Source organism: Mus caroli, chromosome 19 (assembly GCF_900094665.2).
Source record: "Mus caroli chromosome 19, CAROLI_EIJ_v1.1, whole genome shotgun sequence".
Classification (NCBI taxonomy): Eukaryota; Metazoa; Chordata; class Mammalia; order Rodentia; family Muridae; genus Mus; species Mus caroli.
The window spans coordinates 28,313,155-28,333,694 of NC_034588.1; the positions used below are offsets into that span (position 1 = coordinate 28,313,155).

Sequence of the window (20,540 nt, forward strand, 5' to 3'; positions counted from 1 at the left end):
CTTCCTTCCTTCCTTCCTTCCTTCCTTCCTTCCTTCCTTCCTTCCTTCCTTCCTTTCTTTCTATGACAGACAGGCAAGCATTCCAAGCCCCTGAAGTTCATCAACCTTCAACTCTAACATTTACATCTGCCCTTCCAAACTTGTAAATCAAGTTACTGATGCGTGTGGTTTTGCATACAGCAAATGCTCTCTAACACCCTCTCAGGGTCTAATGATGTCCTTGAACAAATGTGGAAAACATGGAAGGCCTGGCAGTGATCTGAATATTAATCAGAATTTAAAGAGTGTCCCCGGAGAAACAATATTGCACAGAGAAAAGTAGCCACAGGATTCCAATCTGGTGACTCTTGAATAACTGAGTAAATGATTTGGAAGGTAATTATTTTAAAGTAATGTGCGGGTAAGTTATTGATGAGCCAGAGCCATACTAAGTTCAATATTCCTTTAAATAGCATCAATTTGAAATGCTAAACTTTAAGTAGTCATTAAAGAAAAGATTCTAGCAGTAGAGAGTAGATTTTTCTTCCCCCGCGCCCCGACAGCACATCAGTTTTCAGATTACTAAAAATCATGAAGAAATATTTTTCATGGCATCATGAAAAGCCATAAAGAATGGAAATGTATCTACACCAAGTCTCTAGCAGTGCACAGCATGGACTTCTAAGTCACTTTTAGTGATGACAATTTAATACAAAAATGTTGCGTACATCGAGCATGCGCAGTTCCACAGTGTGATTCCATCACCACGGTATGTGCTATAAACCCACACATAACCTCCAAAGGACCCACACTGGTGACAAACCTACTGACAGGATGTCTCTAAGTGACTCAATCTAAGGAAGGACTAATAAAACGGAATGGTTTTTGCCAGGTTTAGAGATACAGGAGTCATCAAAATGTGCAAGGCTCTTGTTACTCAGGATGAATCCGTTTTAGAGACTGGAAAGCACCATTGGCAAAACTGAATCGCACATATACAATTCAATAAGAGGGTAGACTTTAAATACTATCTCCACAAGTCCTGTGCTTTTAAGTAGTGCAGTATGGATTTAAAACCAAACAAGGGAGGCAGGCATCTGAGGGGGTTGCAGTTTAGAAACTGGAGGATTAAGCCAACATACACTGGTGACTAACATATTCACAAAATGGAGAGATGAATAAACACTCGCGGTAATAATGAGAGCTGTTGCCAACAGGAGCCTTGCTGAGAACAGCCTGTGTCCTGCAGTGTATTAATAACAAGTGGGACTAGTTGTTAAGGGCATGAGTTGTGGCTGTCAGCAAGTAGCTGTATTATAGCTACTTGGGCTGTAACCTGACACTAATAGTGTCTGCTCTACTCTTTTAGGCATAAAAAAGTGTGAACTGATAATAGTTCAAGTAAATCCCGAATGGAAAATAAAATATTGCTCAGTGCCCCTTTGTATCTTAAGACACTCTTTGAGAGCCCGATTGATGCATAAAACATAATACCAAAGCAAACAGTATAATTGAAAGGGTTCTGATGTTTATTTAGCAACAATAAAAAAATTTAGGAGAGCCTTGTAGGTGGATACGAAGGAGTCTTTTCCCACTTGAACATCCTTAATCAGCTTTCATTATACTAGAGGATTTGTATGTGGGCTGTCATTCTTTGTAATATAATTTCCTTGCTGTTTATTTAAGAATCCATACACTGTGCAAGGCTTGTGAAACTAAGCTATGAAGCAATCTAATTACTGCCAAGAGCTGGTCCACAGTCGCTTATTGCAAATGAGTTCTGTCTACCCATCTTCAGCCAGAGATTTGTTATTAAAAACAAGACTCTTCCAAGGCAGGGGTCCCGATGACCACTGATCCTGTGACAAATTACAATCTTTGCAATATTTTGAACTCCAAAGAAAATGTTTAAATGCAACTATGACAATCAATAATCTTAAAAGGGTAATCATGATACTATAAGCTCTTCATTAGAAATAAAAAGCTACTACCATTTAATAATACGGCTTAAAAGGAGCATTGGTATCAAGGAAGTCATTTTAGTATACCCTTTAAATGAAAGGTAAGATTTTCTGTTTATTTCAGAAAACACTGTTCTTAGACAACTCAGGCTACAGGTAGTGGTCTTCCTACTTCAGCTTTTGGAGTACTAGGATCAGAAGTGAGTCACTATATCTGCCTTTTTATTCTTAAATAGCATTGAGTATCATGAGGTTCTGTCCCTAAGACCCACCCAACATTTCTGATTTCTCACCTGCTTGCTAAAGACTATTAGTGCATATGTCTCTTTTCTTTTTTTTTAAGATTTTATTTATTTATTTTTATGTATATGAGTACACACACTGTTGCTGTCTTCAGACACACCAGAAGAAGGCATCAGATCCCATTACAGATGGTTGTGAGCCAACATGTGGTTGCTGGGAATTGAACTCAGGACCTCTGGAAGAGCAGTCGGTGCTCTTAACCACTGAGCCATCTCTCCAGCCCATATGTCTCTTTTCTAATCAGTGCTAATTATCTGTACTTTAAAATTACCCAGATTTATCTGATGGAAGCTTGGGAACTTGGAAATAACAGGAAACAACAATCATTCTTCCAGTAAGGAAAGAGCTGAGTGCTATATTCTGCACAAGGTAAATGGACAGCTTTCACAGGCACACGTGAACGTACTGTGTTGCACAGAACTTGAGAGTTGTAGAGTTATGCACCATATCCCTAACTCTTTGGGATCAGCCCGCCAGGGCACCATGTGTAAACATTTATCACAGGAGGACTGATAGACAGTAGATGTTCAACATAAAGTTGACTGAGACAGATTTAAACCATAAAAGGATTAGAAAAGAAGAATGTTTGAAGTGCATTTCAAAGTAGGCATTATTTCAGCAGGCAGAGATTATAGAGGAAGTTCGTTTTACATGGCAAGCAAATTGAAAACAAAACAAAACAAAACAAAACAAAACAAAACAAAACAAAACAAAACAAAACAAAACAAAACAAAACCTCATATAAAGGTACCAAAGTAGACAGAGCAGGGAATCTCAGCAATCCCTGTTTCTGAAGTTATATGATAATTAAGACAGTTTTGGAATAAAGGGATGCCATCAGACCCATCACCACATCGTGATTTCATATTCTCAGTTGGAACACACAACACTTCCCTGGTGACTACGTTGCCTTATTTAAGTCTCCAAGTAATTCATGGAACATACCTTACTATTTTTCCTTCATTAATGAGGTCAGTGGAGTTAAAGAAAGGTCAAACAACCTGCTAAGTTTTGAAATACTGTTCAACCCATAAGAGATAATTTCCAGTCCATACCCTACTCCCATGCTGCCTTGCCTGGGGCATGAAAAGCAGCTTGGCCTTAATGTGGGTCCTGAACAACTGGAGCAGGGATATCCTCAAAGCTGTTGCCTGTCTGTGGGATATGTTCTTCTAGCTGGGTTGCCTTGTCTGGCCTCAGTGGGAGAGGAAGTGCCTAGCCTCACAGAGACCTGAAGTGCCAGGGTTGGGGTATACCCAAGAGGAGAAGGGGAGGAACGGATGGGTAAGAATTGTGGGAGGGGAGGATCTGGAAGGGAGCAGTGAGTGGGATGTAAAGTGAATAAGTAAAGAAAAAGATTAAATAAAATGAAGAAAAAAAGAAAAAGATGAGAACAACATTGGCTGATGTGTCCTTCATGTTAGAAAGGAATGAAATTAATTTGGTATTCATGACTGACTGAGATTATAAGGAAAATAAGGGGCCTCTGTTAAACAACAAAAAGAAGGGTTAAGACCAAATGAGCCAGGGCATTGGCAGCGTGGGCCAGGAAGAGGGAATGCAGCCAATGAATATCAAGCATTGTTCCTTTTGAGTCCAGAAAGCCTGCCACAAAGCCACTATCATCAGATGAGGAGGTGGACCTTGTGGAAGATGCTGGGGATAGAGGAGATTGAAAGGGAATGTGAAGAACCATTCTAGTTCTTTCCAGGAATCCACACTAGTGCATTGAAAGTATAATCATGACAGAAAGAGCTAACTTCTCCTTCATGGTTTACAACAACATTATTATAGAGGGACTCGGCATCTTTTACAATGATCTATAAGCTATTTAAAAAAGAGAATGTTCCTTTAATAAGCTGAGGTCTTTTACATCCTTCAGTAATCCAACTGAGCTATTCATAGTTTGTTAAGGTACTTCAAAATTAACTCTAGGTGAAATGATTTCGTGGAGTGCATCAAGTATTTAAGGAGGAGAAATTGTTAGGAATATGTGAACTTTAAGCAGCTTGTATTTATATATCTGTGCACACATATACATATGAAACAATAGTATTCAGGAAGGATGAATCTATAAATTTGGGAGCTGGGGGGAGGGCATATAAGGTGTGAGAAGGGGCTGGATGGCCTAAGAGAGGGCAGATAGCATTTTAATTATAATGTAAAAAAAATAAAATAGAAAAGAATAATTGAGTGTGTAAAACATTTTAACTATGTATTATTTGAAGAAAGAAGACATTTGAGATATGTCAGGTGATTTCATTTTTCTAGAACATCACGGATAGGGGATGGTGTATGGTGTTTTTCTGTGACTTCCGTGAGAATTGTCCTCCGTAGGCTCACATATTTGGTCCCCAGTTGATGGGCACTGTTTGGGAAGGTAATGGATCCTTTAGGAGGGGGTTGCTTTCTGGAAGAAGTCATCAGTGGGTGTTGAGGGTTCACAGCCTTGCCCTACTTCCTGGTTTCTCTGTTTCCGGTGTGTAAAGGAAACCGATCGATCAGGCAGCTTGCTCCTCCATGCTATGCTTTGCTGAAACAGTTTCCCTGGAAACATAAAGTCAAAATAAGCCCCCTCTTTTGAACTGAATTGGGTCATCGTATTTTATCAGAGAAATAGAAAAGTAACGAATGTAGTACTCGGCATGTGGTTTATCATTGCCAGAAATGTTAAGAGGCACATGCCTTCAGTGCACTATGCAATTTCCCATATCATCAATAACTCCTATCAATACCTTAAGTGAGTTCTGAAGCTTTTGTGATTCCCCATAAGAGGAGCAAAAATGAGTACTGATGGAATGGTAGCAACAAGTTACCTGAGATTTAATATTTCAAATAAATCCATAACTAACGAGATTTTCCAAACAACCCATATTTAAAATAATGTATTTCGTTGAACCAAGATTCTGAATAGCAAAATAGACTTTAAAGTCTACAAACATGACAGGTTTTCTCATTTTTATTTTTCTCTGTAGCATTCCTTGAACTGAAATTGACTTTCTCCAAAGATAGATTATTCCTGCTGAGTTTGAGTTCCACTTATGTGCCCTATATGTTAGACATCACATGTCTCTTTTTTATCTTGATTGAGTTTATATGCTCAGGCATCCACTTGTGATGTCACTATGTGGCTTTCCCCTTCTGGTCTTTCACACACTTAGGTATGTTTCTCAAAAAAATTTGAGACCTTCCAGTTGATGCCTTTAAGATGACCAAAACAAATTATCAAATTATTTAAGTTTTAAGAATTATTTCCTTCAATAAAATTAATATTTTGCTTACATGCATGTTTACTAACATGCCCTCTGATGCTTTTCTTTTATTTATTTCTTACACCATTGCCTGGAGCATAAACTTCATAGCCACAGCCACATTTAATGAGGATTTAGACCTAAATAAGCTGTAAATCAATAACTCCTATTAATACCATTCTTTCAGTAGTATCGCTGCTCTAAATGATATGTTTTGAACAATAAAATGTAGTTGGTGGGCTGCTAAATACTAACAGACTAAAGTACACAATTCTAGCCACTCTGAACTCTTGAAGACCCTAGGCACTGGTCTCATAGGAATCTATTCCACTATTCTTTTTTGACCCACAGAATTGATCTTAACACAGATCTCTGGAAGGCTTTGTAGAACACACTAAGAATCAATGTTTAGTTGTGAATTCAAGCTATAAGTCAAGCATGCATACTCATTTAAAGAGCCCAAAGGGACACACAAGTCTTTCAAATGATATCTCCCTTACCAGTTACCCCTCTACAACCACTCCATCCCATTCCCATTGCCTCTATGAGGGCGCTCTTCCACCAACTCTCCCATTACTGTGTCAACCTTCTAGCATCCCCCTTTGCTGGGGCATCAAGTCTTCAGAGGACCAGGGGCTTCCCCTCCCATTGATGCCAGGTAAGGCTATCCTCTGCTACATATGTATCTGGAGCCATGGCTCCCTCTACATGTTATACCTTTGGTCGGTGGTTTAGTCCCTGGGAGCTCTGGGTAGGACCCACAATTCTTATTGATGAGAGGACCATAAGGAGTCTCTGAATGGTGACAGAATGACTGATTTAGCAAGGACACCATTGGAAAAGATAGGTTTCACTAGAAACCTGATTTCTCACACTGTGGATATTATTTATGAAGCTGGCCTTTGTGAGTAGCATACTGCATGGAGTAATACAGACATTAGTAACAACTGAGGCTCAGTTCACACAAGAACCAGAGCACATTTAGTCTTGAAGATGCGTGAGAGCTCTGAAGAGGAAGCTAATGCCTGCTTAGCAAGTGTGCTGAAAATTTAAGAACATGGTTGTAAATGACTCCAGCTTGCCAACATTTAATGTTTTAAAAGGGATTCTTCTGAGCAATTAAAATCATTCAACATAATTATTCCATAATTTAAGCGACTGGTGATGCAACCGAGTCTAGCATGTTAGTCCTAAAGCAGAATCGCCAAATGCTATCCCAACACAGTGTGGAGAACATTAAAATGCCTCTAAAAATTTGTCCTGTCAACCATGAGAGAGATATCACATACACAGAGAGATATCAGATACACATCTCCAACAGCACCGATTTACCCACTACTACTACTGTAATCTCTTCAGCTGTGTTCTGAAAGGGGAGTTACAGAGACAAAGTGTGGAGCAGAGACGGAAGGATAGGCCATCCAGAAACTGCCCCACCTGGGGATCCATCCCATATACAATCACCAAACCCAGACACTACTGTGGATGCCTACAAATGCTTGCTGACAGGAGCCTGATATAGCTGTCTCCTGAGAGGCTCTGCCAGTGCCTGACAAATACATAAGTGGATGCTCACAGCCATCCATTGGACTGAACACAAGGTCACCAATGAAGGAGCTAGAAGAAAGGACCCAAGGAGCTGAAGGGGTTTGCAGCTCCATAGGAGGAACAACAATATGAACTAACCAGTACCCCCAGAGCTCCCAGGGACTAAACACCAACCAAAGAGTACACATGGAGGGACTCATGACTCCAGCCACAGATGATGCAGCAGAGGATGACCTGGTCAGTCATCAGTGGGAGGTGAGGTCCTTGGTCCTGTGGAAACCAGCATCTAAACCAATCTCCTCATGAAACACGGATGCCAAGCGTTAATGTCGCAGTTCAAGCCACCAAGTTGCATGGACCCAGGAGGTGCACCCTGAGCACCCACAGGAACCATTTGTCAATAATGAAAATGGACAGAAAAGTAAGCTAGAAGACAAGCAATTAATATTGCTATATAAACATAAAGCATAAAAAAATTAAAAACAAAATCAAGCTAGTAATTGCTTGAAGAGAATAAAAACACATACCACCAAAAGCAAAAGAGACAAATGATCCGGATTGGCATGGAGATTAACCAGCAAAGGAGGCGCAACCTTGCTCTTTGATGGGTTCCAGAGAAAACATCTAAGCGTTAGTATTTTTTTCCCTCAGTAATAGGGAATAAGTGATTTTTTAAAAAGTTTAACATGTAATACTTTATAAACACATTACTTTTGTGACTAGAAAATTATGTGATGCATTTTAAAGTCATGTTTGATGAATAAAAGTTAAGTATCAGGGAAAAAAATCAATACAAGAAAATGTCTGTAGCCTAAGCTGTGTTGGATGTGAAACAAATTGTGCACCCAGGGGACCCCTCAGGACAAAAGCGATGACAGCAGTACCACTGATGGAGATTAATGGCCATCACCTCTTCACAGACCAAAGTCCTATGGCCAAACAGAAGGATTGGAATGGAATTTCCAGCTTGTGTAATCTTGCTACTTATCATCCTATGTTATTACCTATAACACAATTTTGATGCTAGTGTTTCTTTAACTAGTTCATTCACAGTATATTTTAGGAAAATCTCTCCAGGTAAAAACTGTTACAAAGGGGGCAGGCGTTAGCTCTTGATCTGGAATCCCTTTTGAGAACCCAGGCTGCAGCACAGCCCCTTCCCTTCCTTACACTTGTCTCCTCAGGGTTTTCAACTATGCCCTGTGTTTCTCAATAATACCTTTCAGATTCTGCACATGATGGCTCTGAGACCCTTTAGATTGTCCAGTGTGTATGGCACCTGTGGTAATGATAGCAATAACTGTAACCAGCATCTCTAGGGTGCATCACGTCCAAGCTTTGACACCCAATCCATTACACACGTTCATTTAACACTTGCCACAGCCATAAAGCAAGTGCTTCGTGTTTCAAAGGTAAGAGAGCCAGGACTTGAACATTGCTTTATTTCCCAAGGGCACACAGCAAGTGAGTAGCAGATGATAGAAACCCGGGCAGTATCCTTGCATAGGATGTGATGGGAGCTATTTATCCTTGAATTCTGTCATGGATTGATTTTCATTTCATGCACAGAACATTCTCATTCCAATCTAGAACATTTCTCTCTCCCTGTGCAACTTATCTCTATTTTCTAAGTCTCTCTGTCTCTCTGTATCTCTGTCTCTCTGACTCTCTCTCCAAAATTAATTATAGTCTTTTTATCTAGGCCTGTTCGATTATTAATACCTTAACTATATAAGAGTGCTCTCTCTGTGTGTCTCTGTCTGTCTCCCTCCACCCCCAGATGCTCCTTGGGGTATTTAACAATGCTTCATAGAATTTATATAAGCCTAGGATAAGTTTTTGAGTACATATTTTAAATTATGTGTATGTTACTGTGTGTGGATATATGCATGTAAGTGCAGGGCCTGTGGAAGACAGAGACACTTGTTACAGGCCAGAGTGGAGTGACAGGCCACTGTGAGCCATCTGATATGGGTTCTGGAAACCAAAGTTAGGACTTATACAAGATTAGTATATATTCTTAATCATTGAATCATATATCTAGTCCCAAGTCTAGGACATTCTTAATAAATAAAATTGCAAACCTAAAATTTGATCTCCATCTGTCAATCCAAGGGATAATATTTGAAATGGTGGGTACAATGACTCACAAGAGTTACCAAGGAGACAGTTGAAAGATCAATGAGTCTACTATTATTAAGAAAGTTACCTGAGCTTCTAAGGCTCAGTTACATAGATGTGCTATGACATTGTTGATCTCCACTGTAAAGGATTAAAATGGAGTTTGGCAAGACTACAAATAGAAAATGTCACCTGCATAGTGGGCAGGTGATAAGGAATAACTATTACTCACATACTCAATGTCTGTGGATTCAAGCAAGTTTTCAATAATGTTACCCACCTGAATCCCCAAATTCCAGAGAAGTACTTAATCCAGAGGCAAGAGTGAGAAGGAAGAACACGAGTTTAATAGGACTACTTTTGGGGGATCCTGAAGGTCATGTGTGCATGTGTGTGTGTGTGTGTGTGTGTGTGTGTGTTGTGTTTGTGTGTTCATGTATGGAGGTCAGAGGACAACTTTTAGTTTCTTTTCTTCTTCTACATTGGTTCAGAGAACTGAACTCAGGTCACGAGTCTTAGCAGCATGTGCCTTAATATGCGGAACCATCTTGCCAGCCCCAAAGACTCTTCTTATTAGATTTTTGCACAGAAGCATTCCACAGCACTCTGCTTTGGAAATAAAATACACAAACAGCAGCGGGGAAGATGTCAACAGTGCTGTCTGACCCCACTGAAGGGCTGGAGACAATGACACTTTAAACTATTGCTCTATTAGAAGTGAGGCACAAAGTGTGTGTTTGTTAGTGGGACCAACAGTCCTTTTATAAGAAAACAAACAATAAAGAGGTGAAGTTCAACCTCAGAGGATGTGTTCAGCAACCCCGAATGTTTATTTACTTGTCTCCTTTTGTCTGCCTTCTGATAACTCAACACTCACTTTCTTTAGGATCTACTGTCACGTTCATATGAAAACCCAATTATTAATGTCTACAGAAACAGCTGTCTCTCTTCCTTTCATGTATACATCAACATTCTAGGTCTGTAAGAGACTCTTACAGTGGCTCAATTATGAGGGATGCTCTGCCTCCTCCTTAATGACTGTGAAACATTAATGTCTTTCCATCCTGTCATGGTCAGAACCAAGTGACCAACAGTTCATCTATGGCCACCTAGACCTCACTATGAACTTCATTGGAAAACCCTGATAAATGCTTAGAAGAGCTTTCCCGCTTGATGGGATCTAGCCCAGAAATCTACATTATCAACCAGTTATTAACTGGTTTTCTAAAAATGTCTATCCACATTTGTTTGTATCTAATCAAGCTTTAACGACTGTGGGAAAAAAAAAGAATAACAATAAAATCAAATTAAACTTTCTCTTTGTTGTTGTTTTCCCAACAGCCTAGCCATCAAACACAATAAATCAAATGGTGATCCGAGGTGAGACCATGCATGGCCTCACCACACATGATTTTTTAATTTTTTCCTTCCCTCTCAACCTGTTCTTCTAATTTAACTTCTTAATATTATTCAAACTAACAGCCTCACAGTGTGTTCTTGATGCTCAACAAAGACAGCTCACTTTTGAGGAGAGAAGCACAAGTTCCCTTGATCATTGATGAAGAGCAAACAAGAAGATATTGTCTCGGAGTGCCAAAATCACACTACTTATTATAGTGCTTAATGTTCTATTGTAAATATTCCAAGATAGACAGTTTCGATATATATGAGGCTATGCATATGTATAGGTTAGTGCCTTACCTCCAGGGATGCTTGGTGCTGGCCCTTAATTTTAGGGGCATCACCTGGATGACTTCTTCTACAAAGACTGTTTTATCCCAGCACCAAAAGTTCTGACTCCATAGATTATGGTTGCTAGCAGGATCATGGACCATTTTTTGACAAACAATAAGTTACTTTAGGGGTGCATGTGTGTGTGTGTGTGTGTGTGTGTGTGTGTGTGTGTGTGTTAAATTGTGTTTGAGTTTGTGTGTATACAGTATGAATGGTAGATCTATTAAGCTTATTAAGTGTTCATATATGTTATAAGAGGGAAAGGTAATATTTATAATAAGTGTTTTGAATACTATTATCTACATTTACAAAAGAGTCTAACAAAGGCCATGATGTGGCTTGTATTTCTTTTGCCCTCGATAATCAGGGACAGTCTCTCCTATCAGCATTAGGCTATTTTGGGGACTTTGTTACATAATGCATGGGAAGATATGTTGTAAATTACAGACACTATTATGATCACAGTCATTCCTCTGTATCTGCAGACCTAACCAACTGCAGATAGAAAAGGTTTGAAATAATATTTGTATTGAACACGTACACATAGCTTTTTTCTTATTACTCCCTAATAAAAAAAATCTGTTTTAACAATTATTCACATAGAATTTAACATTATATTAAGTATGAGTACTCTAACCATGCTTAAAATCACATGGGAGAATCTGCATAAGTTGTATGCAAATATTGTTCCTTTCATATAAAGCAAATGATCCCCATGGATACCAAGGTACCATTGTACATAGAAATATATCCAGTTAATAAAAAAGGTCTCATGAGAGTGTGCTGAGATTACAATCTTCCAGTCATCAGAGGAAATTTAAGGAGATAGTGCAGACACTGATCACAACCCAGAATTTTCTTTTACTTTGTTGCACAACAAGATAATTTTTCCTTTGCTATTCTTGTTTTCTTAGTGTTATTCAAATTTTCAAACTTCTAACGATAAAGAAATCTAACTAATAAAGTTCACAAATGAAACATGTAGCCACTTAGCAATGTCGAGCCATGAAGGTTTATGTCATTAAACATTCAGAAAGATTCAATGCATTTCAAATCTAGCAATGCAACTTGTTCTGGTTGCTCATTCCACAGCTCTAAGGTTTTTAAGCTTGGTCCCTCTCCTTGTGGCATTTCATTCTTCCCTTGGTAACTGATGCTTTCAACATGGGTCATTGTGACAAGATGTTTAAAATTTCAAAATTCTTAGTGTATGTGTATCTGTGTATGTGTATGTGTGTGTGTGTTTGCACACTCATGAGTATAACTGTGTAAAAGTAGTCTTGAGAGAATTATAAGTAATCAAACAGATACAATTGGACTTAAAACCCAAATGATTACAGTCAAAATGCAAAAACAGTGACAGCAGCAACATAACAAACTAATACTCGTCCCATAGCTACTCTCTAGCTATGTCTTAGTGGACAATTGCTAAATGGAGGTGCTTCTCAGTTGTTTCCTATCACACCAGGAGAGCAATGCCACCCATTCAAAAGCTCTGAGACTACTGCAGCACTGGCCACTCACATGTCTCTTTATTATTTATTATTAGCATGTAAGTATTTATTAGGAAATCACAAGTCAGGATTAGAGACTTTTCATTAAAAATAATTATATATAGCTCTGGCCTATGATACCACTTTGTTGTTTGTTTGTTTGTTTTCTATCACCGAGTGAGTACAGAAACAGTCCCCTATCAAGTAAGTACATTGAGGAATTACTGTATCAAAAGCTGAGCCACACTTAACATTCTGTGAGGCTTTTATGTCATAGTCTACATGGAAAAGCTATTACCTTGTAGGATTAAAGAATACTTACACTTGACCAATGGACAGAAGCTGGGGACCCCTGTGGTTGAATTACAGAAAGGCTGGAAGAAGCAGAGGAGGATGGTGACCCCATAGGAAGACCAGCAGTCTCAACTAACTTGGACCCCCAAGATCTCTCAGACACTGAGCCACCGACCAGGTAGGCCCCCTAAATATATACAGCAGAGGATTGCCTGGTTTGGCCTCAGTGAGAGAAGATGCAGCTACCTCTCGAGAGACTTGGAGCCCCAGGGAGTGGTGAGGCCGGGTGAGATGGGGTAGGGTGGGGACATTCTCTTGGATATGGAGTAGGAAGAACGGAATGAGGAACTGTCACAGGGTGGACCAGGAGGGGGATAATGACTGGACTGTAAAAAAAGATTAAAGATAATTTTTTTTAAAAAGAAATTTCTAGAAAAAAAAAGAGTAAAACTGCAGCCTTCCTGGTCTATTGTTTAGACTTACTATTAAATTATCTGCAACCCTTTAAAAGTAATAAATTGCCAGGTAAAGCTTGACTTATTTCCAAAGGGAAGGAACATCCAATGTGCTAGGGACTGAGCAATTAAAGGAGGGAGGAGGGGAGGAAAAATTTATCTAACTGTAAGGAGGAATGAGTTTCTTTCTTTCCGGGTGTACTGTTAAAGGTAATTGTCAGCCACATCTCATCAGTATGGAAATTAGATGATGTTTTTTTTTATTGGAAGCAGTTAAATATAAATGATAAATAGACTCTGATTATTACAGTTTTTATTAAACTTGAGTAGAAAAATCATTGCCCTTAAAATTCACCCATACTCTATACAGATCGCTGAATGAGAGTAAAGGCTAGCTTTTGGGTATCTGCTTGCATGGTTACTCTGGGACACGGCATCATTGGTACCTGGTGAGCTGCTTCTTCATCAAGGAACCATATTTCTCATGAATCCTTGCTCCATGTGTTAACAACACCACAGTATTGTTTAATTCGTAAGGTAATGCTATTTCTGGAGGAGCATTCTCTCTGAGCTCACTGGGCAGGTGTTTCTACTTCAGGATCCTGTTGTAATGCATCACTCGATTCTTTTTTTTTTTTTTTCTTTTTTTTTTTCTGGATATTAAAATTTCTGCGGGACACACAGGACAATTTCATCTGACCCAGGATCAACCTTTTAGTCTCCAGGAGCCTAAACTTAGTTTGTGTTCTCTCCCCAGGTTTTCAGGGTTCTTGGCAGAAAGCATTCATTAATATAACATGCATTATAAAAGGTTAGCGCTCGGAGGCCAGATAGAGGCTCATTAGCACAGTCACCTTTCCTACTCATGTTGTGGATGGGGACCATGAAGGTTCATGACTGCTGGCACTCATTAAAATCCCAGGTAGCAAGTGTACACAGAGACTGATGCTGCTGACAGTGCTTCTTCATTTACACCTCTGTGTCCTTATCATAAATAGGATGTTTTACAAATGCTCTGTAATCATATTCCCTAAAAGAACCTGATGGTTCACTTCTTGTTTCAGGAATATTAAGGTATTTTCAAGGTCTGCAATTACAAATGGGCCTCATCTATGATGCCTTCTCAGTAGCAATGGACAAAGGCTGCCAATAAAAAGCACTTTATGTATGTATGGCGCATAGCATACTTATTAGGCAGAGACATTTTATTCACAGCATATAGAGTTATCAGAGAAAAATTGCCTGATCTTTTTTTCTCTCTCCATTCATCTGTTTTTGCTTGTTTGTTTTTTGATACTTGGCAGATTTTTCTGACTTAGGATGAATAATGCAATGTTTGAAACAAAGATGCAAGGGAATTGTACAAGCCACTTCCCTACAAAGGCTCAAATTTACTTTAAAAGTCAAAAACTAAACAACAGAAAAGTTCAAACCTTTTAAGTTTATTTGTAAAATGTCCGTGACACTAAAATACCTTAGTCAAATTCTTTTCTACTGATATCTTAGAAAAGCTTAAGTGTAAAACTTGAAAGCATTTTAACCAAGGCAGAAAAATATTTTTTTTTACCAGATGTTATCAAAGTAATTAATTTGTCTTTTTTTAAGCCTGCTTAGGCAGTGTTGTGTTAGCACTGAACTGTTTTACTACAAAAAGAATTTTAAAATACTCATTATAAATAATCTAGAGAGAAATAATCACTCAGATATTCTGTCCAAATAGCCTCATAAAATATCCACCCAAACCCATACAAGCATATGATTTAGTGCTTTTTTTCTTAGTGCTTATAACTTTCTGTGGTGAATCTTCCTAATGTACTACAGAGACTTTCTGATGAAGAATTCTTTTAGTCTTCAATTATCATTGGGTATTATTGGAATAATACTATTTGAAGATTATATTAGCAAAGGACTGGGCACACGGTGAGCTAAAAACTCAGTGTGAGAGGAGCATTGTTTTGACCTGGTATTTTAAAGCAAAAACAAAGAAACAAACATAAACACAAAAACAAACTCATCTCCTGCTAGAGGTGGACAAAGAGCCACGCACCTTCAGCCACTTGAACATCCTTGTGAAATTGTGAGCTGGTCATAGGAAGTGCAAGAGAAACAGAAGAACCACAGACATGGAATGAAACAGCACACATGCGGTACCCATCCCAGGCCCTGTCCTCCGAGTGAACGAAACACTTCTCCTCTCCATCTTTAGAAGCCCAATCACTGCACATTTTTTAATTTTGGTATTTTGAAGAACCGTGAGTATAGAAATAAGGGAAGAGGCCCAGAGTCCTTGTAACCTGCCAACACTGTAGGGTGAATGCAGTAAACCTGAGGCCAGGAGTGAAGCATATGTGTGATACAATATGATAATAGGCTGTCATGGGAAATGACAAGACAAGGGGTATTCAGCCCATGTGAGGATCCCTACTCTTGGTGTGTTCTGAAAAATGCACAGAAGAACTCCTTTCTCTATACAAGGCCAAACACTTAAACAAATGTGAAAAGCCCAGACAACACAAGAGACACTAATTATTTGATGTTGCATAACCATAGCAGTTGATTTTCTGCTCATCCTCTGGCATCGACGATGCTTATAATTGGGCAGGTACAATACAAGTGGCAGATTTCAGATCACAGCTAATAAAGGAGCCCTGAAACACTTAGAGTTGTTAGATTTTTTTTTTTTTGTTTCCAACACAACACTAATCCTATGCATTTTTACATTTCCATTCCTCTAGGGTAAATTGATGGTGTTGCCTTGTAGACAGGAGCAGGCCATGACTATAGATCTCTGCACCGGGCCCTGCCATTTTCTTCCTATGTCTCTATAGTTGTGTTTACTAAAGAGTTTTCTTCCGGGGAATATCAACCGTCCTCCCAGTTATTATCCTCACAATGAGTACTATCCATTTATGTAGTTTTACAAGGACAGTTGATTATTTCTCTGAGATTAGAAAAAAAAAAAAAGATCTGGCTTCAACGAGTCTTTCAGTAAGATCGCCATGAGGAAGCATCTTCCAGAGCATTTCATGCCAATCTAGAGCTTTACTAAGAAATTTAAAAGTATTTCAGATATGAAAAGATATATGATCAACTATCCAAAGAGGTTGGAATTTTCTCCTGGTCTACTAAAAATTTAAAAGGTGTTCTCATGAAGAGTATCCATTCATGTTCATTGAAGGTCTCCTACAAGCTTCCTAGAATTGAGTCACTACTCCAGGATTATAAATGCATTAAAGGCATAGGCAGTTTTCAGTTAGCCTAGGGAAGAAGAAAGAGAATCATCTGCATTTTTTAATTATAGAAGACAGAGCAAGGCCTGAAACCAAAGAAAGGAAGTGGCATGCATGGTTGTGCTAATTAATTAGATAAGGAGGGCATTCTCTCCAGATGTGCATTGTTCGACTCAACAGTCATCACTGACAAGATGGTGGTTAAGAAACGGGCTATCAAACACATCAGTGAGTTCCAAGAGAGTACTTGACCTATGAAGGTAAATATATTTAAAGAAAATTTAAAATCTCATGAGAAAACAGTAAGATAGCCTTTGGTGTCATATTCTGTAGTCACTCTTTACAAATAGCATCCATGGTGCATTCTAAGAGTTAGAAGGTGTTAGGTCTGTAGATTTAGTTTCATCATAAAGAAAAAATGTCACTAAAAGCCCACAGCAATGCGTACAATCTCTCTGAATAGAAAAGGAGACATGACAAACAGGACTAAGCGATAAATAGCTGTTATTTCTACTTTGTAGCTCTAAAGCAACGGTTAAAAGAAACAGTTCTTTGTAATCAATATGCCATACTTATGCTTATAACTTTTATAACTGCAAATACATAAACACCTTACCATACCATGAGACCAGGGCTCATTTCTCCATGCAACTTTCCTCTCTTGGGTAGGCACCATGAAGTGAAATGCACACAGATACACACAGGTATATACACATGTGTGATGCTCAGAACAAGAAAAATAAAAGGTTCCCCAACATGCATCCACCTTGGTGTAGAATATTTTGACCTGGAAACAGGCTTGATTTTTTGCATCCAACATTCAGCTTGCTCTCACTAATCCAGATGCACAGTGCCAATCTAAATTTGCCACTGTGAGTATGTAGCCTGAGTATGTAGCAGCTAGTGAAAGCTGGTACCAATTTACAGGCCCTGGATGTCATCACTGATCTTTACGAAGGAAAGCAATCATCTCATAAAAATAATTAGCTCCAAAATCCATTTAAATAAACTAGTCTATCTAAAATATTTCTTTCAATATTTCATATGATTAAGAATGGAGTGATCACCATATGTTAACCTTTAGAAATTTGGAGTCTCAGTTAGATTCAACGAGCAGTATTATACAAGGCTGAAATGCTCAGAAATTTTAAAATGGCAAAACTTATTCACAATTCTAAGAAAACATATATTAGCAAAAATGTGTTCTTCTGGTCCTTTATTTACCCTAAAAATATATTTTTTACAAAAGCAAAACATAATAGTAAAATCTGTTTGGTTTAATGGAGCAATAGCTGCTATTTCCCCAGCTTGGAAAGAAAAATCCTGGCTGCATTTATCCACTGAAGGATCTCCTTTCTAAGATCCGGAATTAGGTGCCCAGAAGAACCCATATTGAAAGAGCCCCAGTGCAAACAATATTGTCATGGCTCTTTCGGAGAAAGGTCACTGACTGACGGTCATAATCAGCTGTATCTGGAACTCTAGGTGGCCAACATTTTTCATGTGGCCATACATTCTTGAATCCTTTACAACCAATTCCTTCATAGCATATTGCCAATTATAGACTGTACTTGGGGGGAAATATACATACTACACAGTATCATCCAAATAAAACTAATTGATGATAACAATTTGTCAGTTTGTCATATTTTTTTTAACAAAAGCTGCTCATCATAATTTGTCATTGAAATTATCCATGGGATAATGTGACACTTGAATCACACACACACACACACACACACACACACACACACACACTTGCCTAAAGATGTACTGGACTTCCACTGTTTGAATTCAGTTCCATTTGTTATACCATCCTTATATCTTTACACAGGAAGATCTTTTTTTATAAAAAAATAGGTTTTTCTCTCTAACTGCTGCAGCTGCTCTTACTGAACACCCAGTGTTGCCAGAGAAATCACATCTAGACCTATATGTAAAATCAGGAAAACAAGCTGTTTTATCACCCGATTTAAAATCCGCTCAATCAGAGAAAAGAACAACCACTACAAAATCCAACTTGATGAGCAGCTGAAGAGGAAAATGCATTCAGAGGCAGTTATAGATTCCAGGATGTATTTTATTCAGGGATGCTTGGATGAGACAAAGGACACTTCTTGCCTCAGGTTTTCCAAATCCCAGGATCAACAGGTGGGAATCATATGGCTTCTATAATCAAAAATAGGCTTGAAAATGTTCTGGGATGATTCCCCAGGCTTTTGTGGTAGGAAAAAGAAAAGAACTTTCTCCTAGCAAAATTTAATTTGAAACATTATACCTTTAAAGAAAAAGTCCTGCCATAAGTTTTAATGAGTACAATACTTAGCTCATGTCAGAGATAAAATGTAGTCAACTATATCATCTTAGAGTAAGAAAGCCAACATATGACCTGACTGCAAAGCAAAAATTTGAATATAGACTGACTGATGACACAGATTCAACCCATCAGCATTAAATCGATATCTCACAGGCAAAGAGAAAGACGACGCGGAAAGAATGTGAAAACTAGGGAAATGAGCCTTACTCTTGACGGTCGCTGTTCGGGTACAGTTGTAAAGTATAGCCAGCTCCCCGAAGACTTTACCAGGACCCATGGTGCAGAGCTTCACACCTTCTTTTGTGACTTCAACCTTCCCATCTGAAAGAAGAAGGGAAGGCATGTTACCTAATTTGTCTCCCAAGTCACTTCATTTGCTGCAGCTTCATTACGAGCTGAAAAATGTGGAGCTTATTAATTTTTATTTTTTAAAAAATGCATCAGTGAACCAGTTGAAACAAAGTTTTCCCCAAAGGATGATGTAGTAAAGATGCATGTTAAGAATCCCATCTCTTAAATTCTTCACCAACTTATTTGATATGAGACTCAAAGAAAAGGCTGGGGAAAGGTAGGGATGAAAACAGAAGCGTAGGAAACCATTCCATATGTAGTTTTAGCAAACCATGATAATTCCAATTTTAACATTATTTTACATTCAAAAGGAAACTTGAGTAAGTGGGCACATCTTCTATAGCATGCCTCAGACTTGGAAATTCTCATTTTGAGGAAGGCAGTTATTATAAGGAGAGAAATTGCTCCAACCCTTGGGCATTATTTAATTGCAGCTTCTGGTATCTGTTTATTTGGAAACATCTTATCCGACCAAAGCAAACTGTTTCTCTGCTTCCCAGCCTGTGAAGTTGACTATCAGTCAGAAAAAAGCAACCACAAAGCCCAGGGCCTGTTTGTGCTCCACAATGGATGGGAGAATAAAATGCTAAAGAAGGGAAAAGCCAAGGAAATGCTACACACTGGGTACAGATTGCTGCTCACAAATAAAGACGCCAAGTGCTATTCATGGGGGAAATACTAATTTTAAAAAGTCATAGCTGTGTAGCCTAAAATTTCCATTACCCAACACAACTAGGGAAGAAATCAAAAGCAACAGTCTATTCTAGAGGTAATCCCCCACACTTGCTGCTTTTCCAATCTCTTACCTACCAACTATGGAAGAAAAGAGAACCTCTCTCTTGGTAAGAACTAAGCCCTAACCAGATGCAGCCCTAACCAGATGCTTCCCAATGTTGTCCTAACAATAGGCCCCATATACCAGCATCAGAGCTGTTCTTTTATGTGCCTGTTTCTTGTGTGTGTGTGTGTGTGTGTGTGTGTGTGTGTGTGTGTGTGTAGTGATTCTCACCCTTCCTAACGCCGTGGCCCTTTAGTACGGTTCCTCGTGTTGTGGTGACCCCCCAACAATAAAATCAGTTTCGCTGCTATTTCGTAACTGTTGTTTTGCTACTGTGATGAAGTGTAATATAAATATCTGATATGCAGATGGTCTTAGTTAACCCCTGTGCAAAGGTTGTAAGACCCCCCTCCCCCATAGGGGTAGCGACCCACAGGCTGGGAACTACTGCCCTGGAGCTGCTTAGGTACTGATCCTTTCTCTTTCTGTTCTACTCAGTGGCCACCTCTGAGAGCCTTGAGGGTAGCCTATGGCCTACAAGTGATGTCTCTGCTGTGAAGGAAAGAGGGAGGTGCTTTTGCCTGAGGCATGTTTATCAAATGTAGAATGGTCTATCCCGAAACCTTTACATCATTATGACTTTTTTTTTGTTTGTTTTTACTAAATTTGGTGCATTTTCTTCAGGTCAACATGAATGAATATAATTTCTATTTCTTTTAAAAACA

The 20,540-nt window shown here is 38.8% G+C and overlaps 1 protein-coding gene across 2 annotated transcripts in view; it reads right to left on the reverse strand.

Moving 5' to 3' along the window:
* The window catches only part of Prkg1 (protein kinase cGMP-dependent 1), a 1,176,530-nt gene that overhangs the window by 700,376 nt on the left and 455,614 nt on the right, over positions 1–20,540 (reverse strand). For both annotated transcript variants that reach the window (XM_021151357.2, XM_021151356.2), the window contains exon 3: positions 18,894–19,007. In XM_021151357.2, coding sequence (XP_021007016.1) covers positions 18,894–19,007 — 114 coding nt within the window. The remainder of the gene's footprint in view (positions 1–18,893; positions 19,008–20,540) is intronic.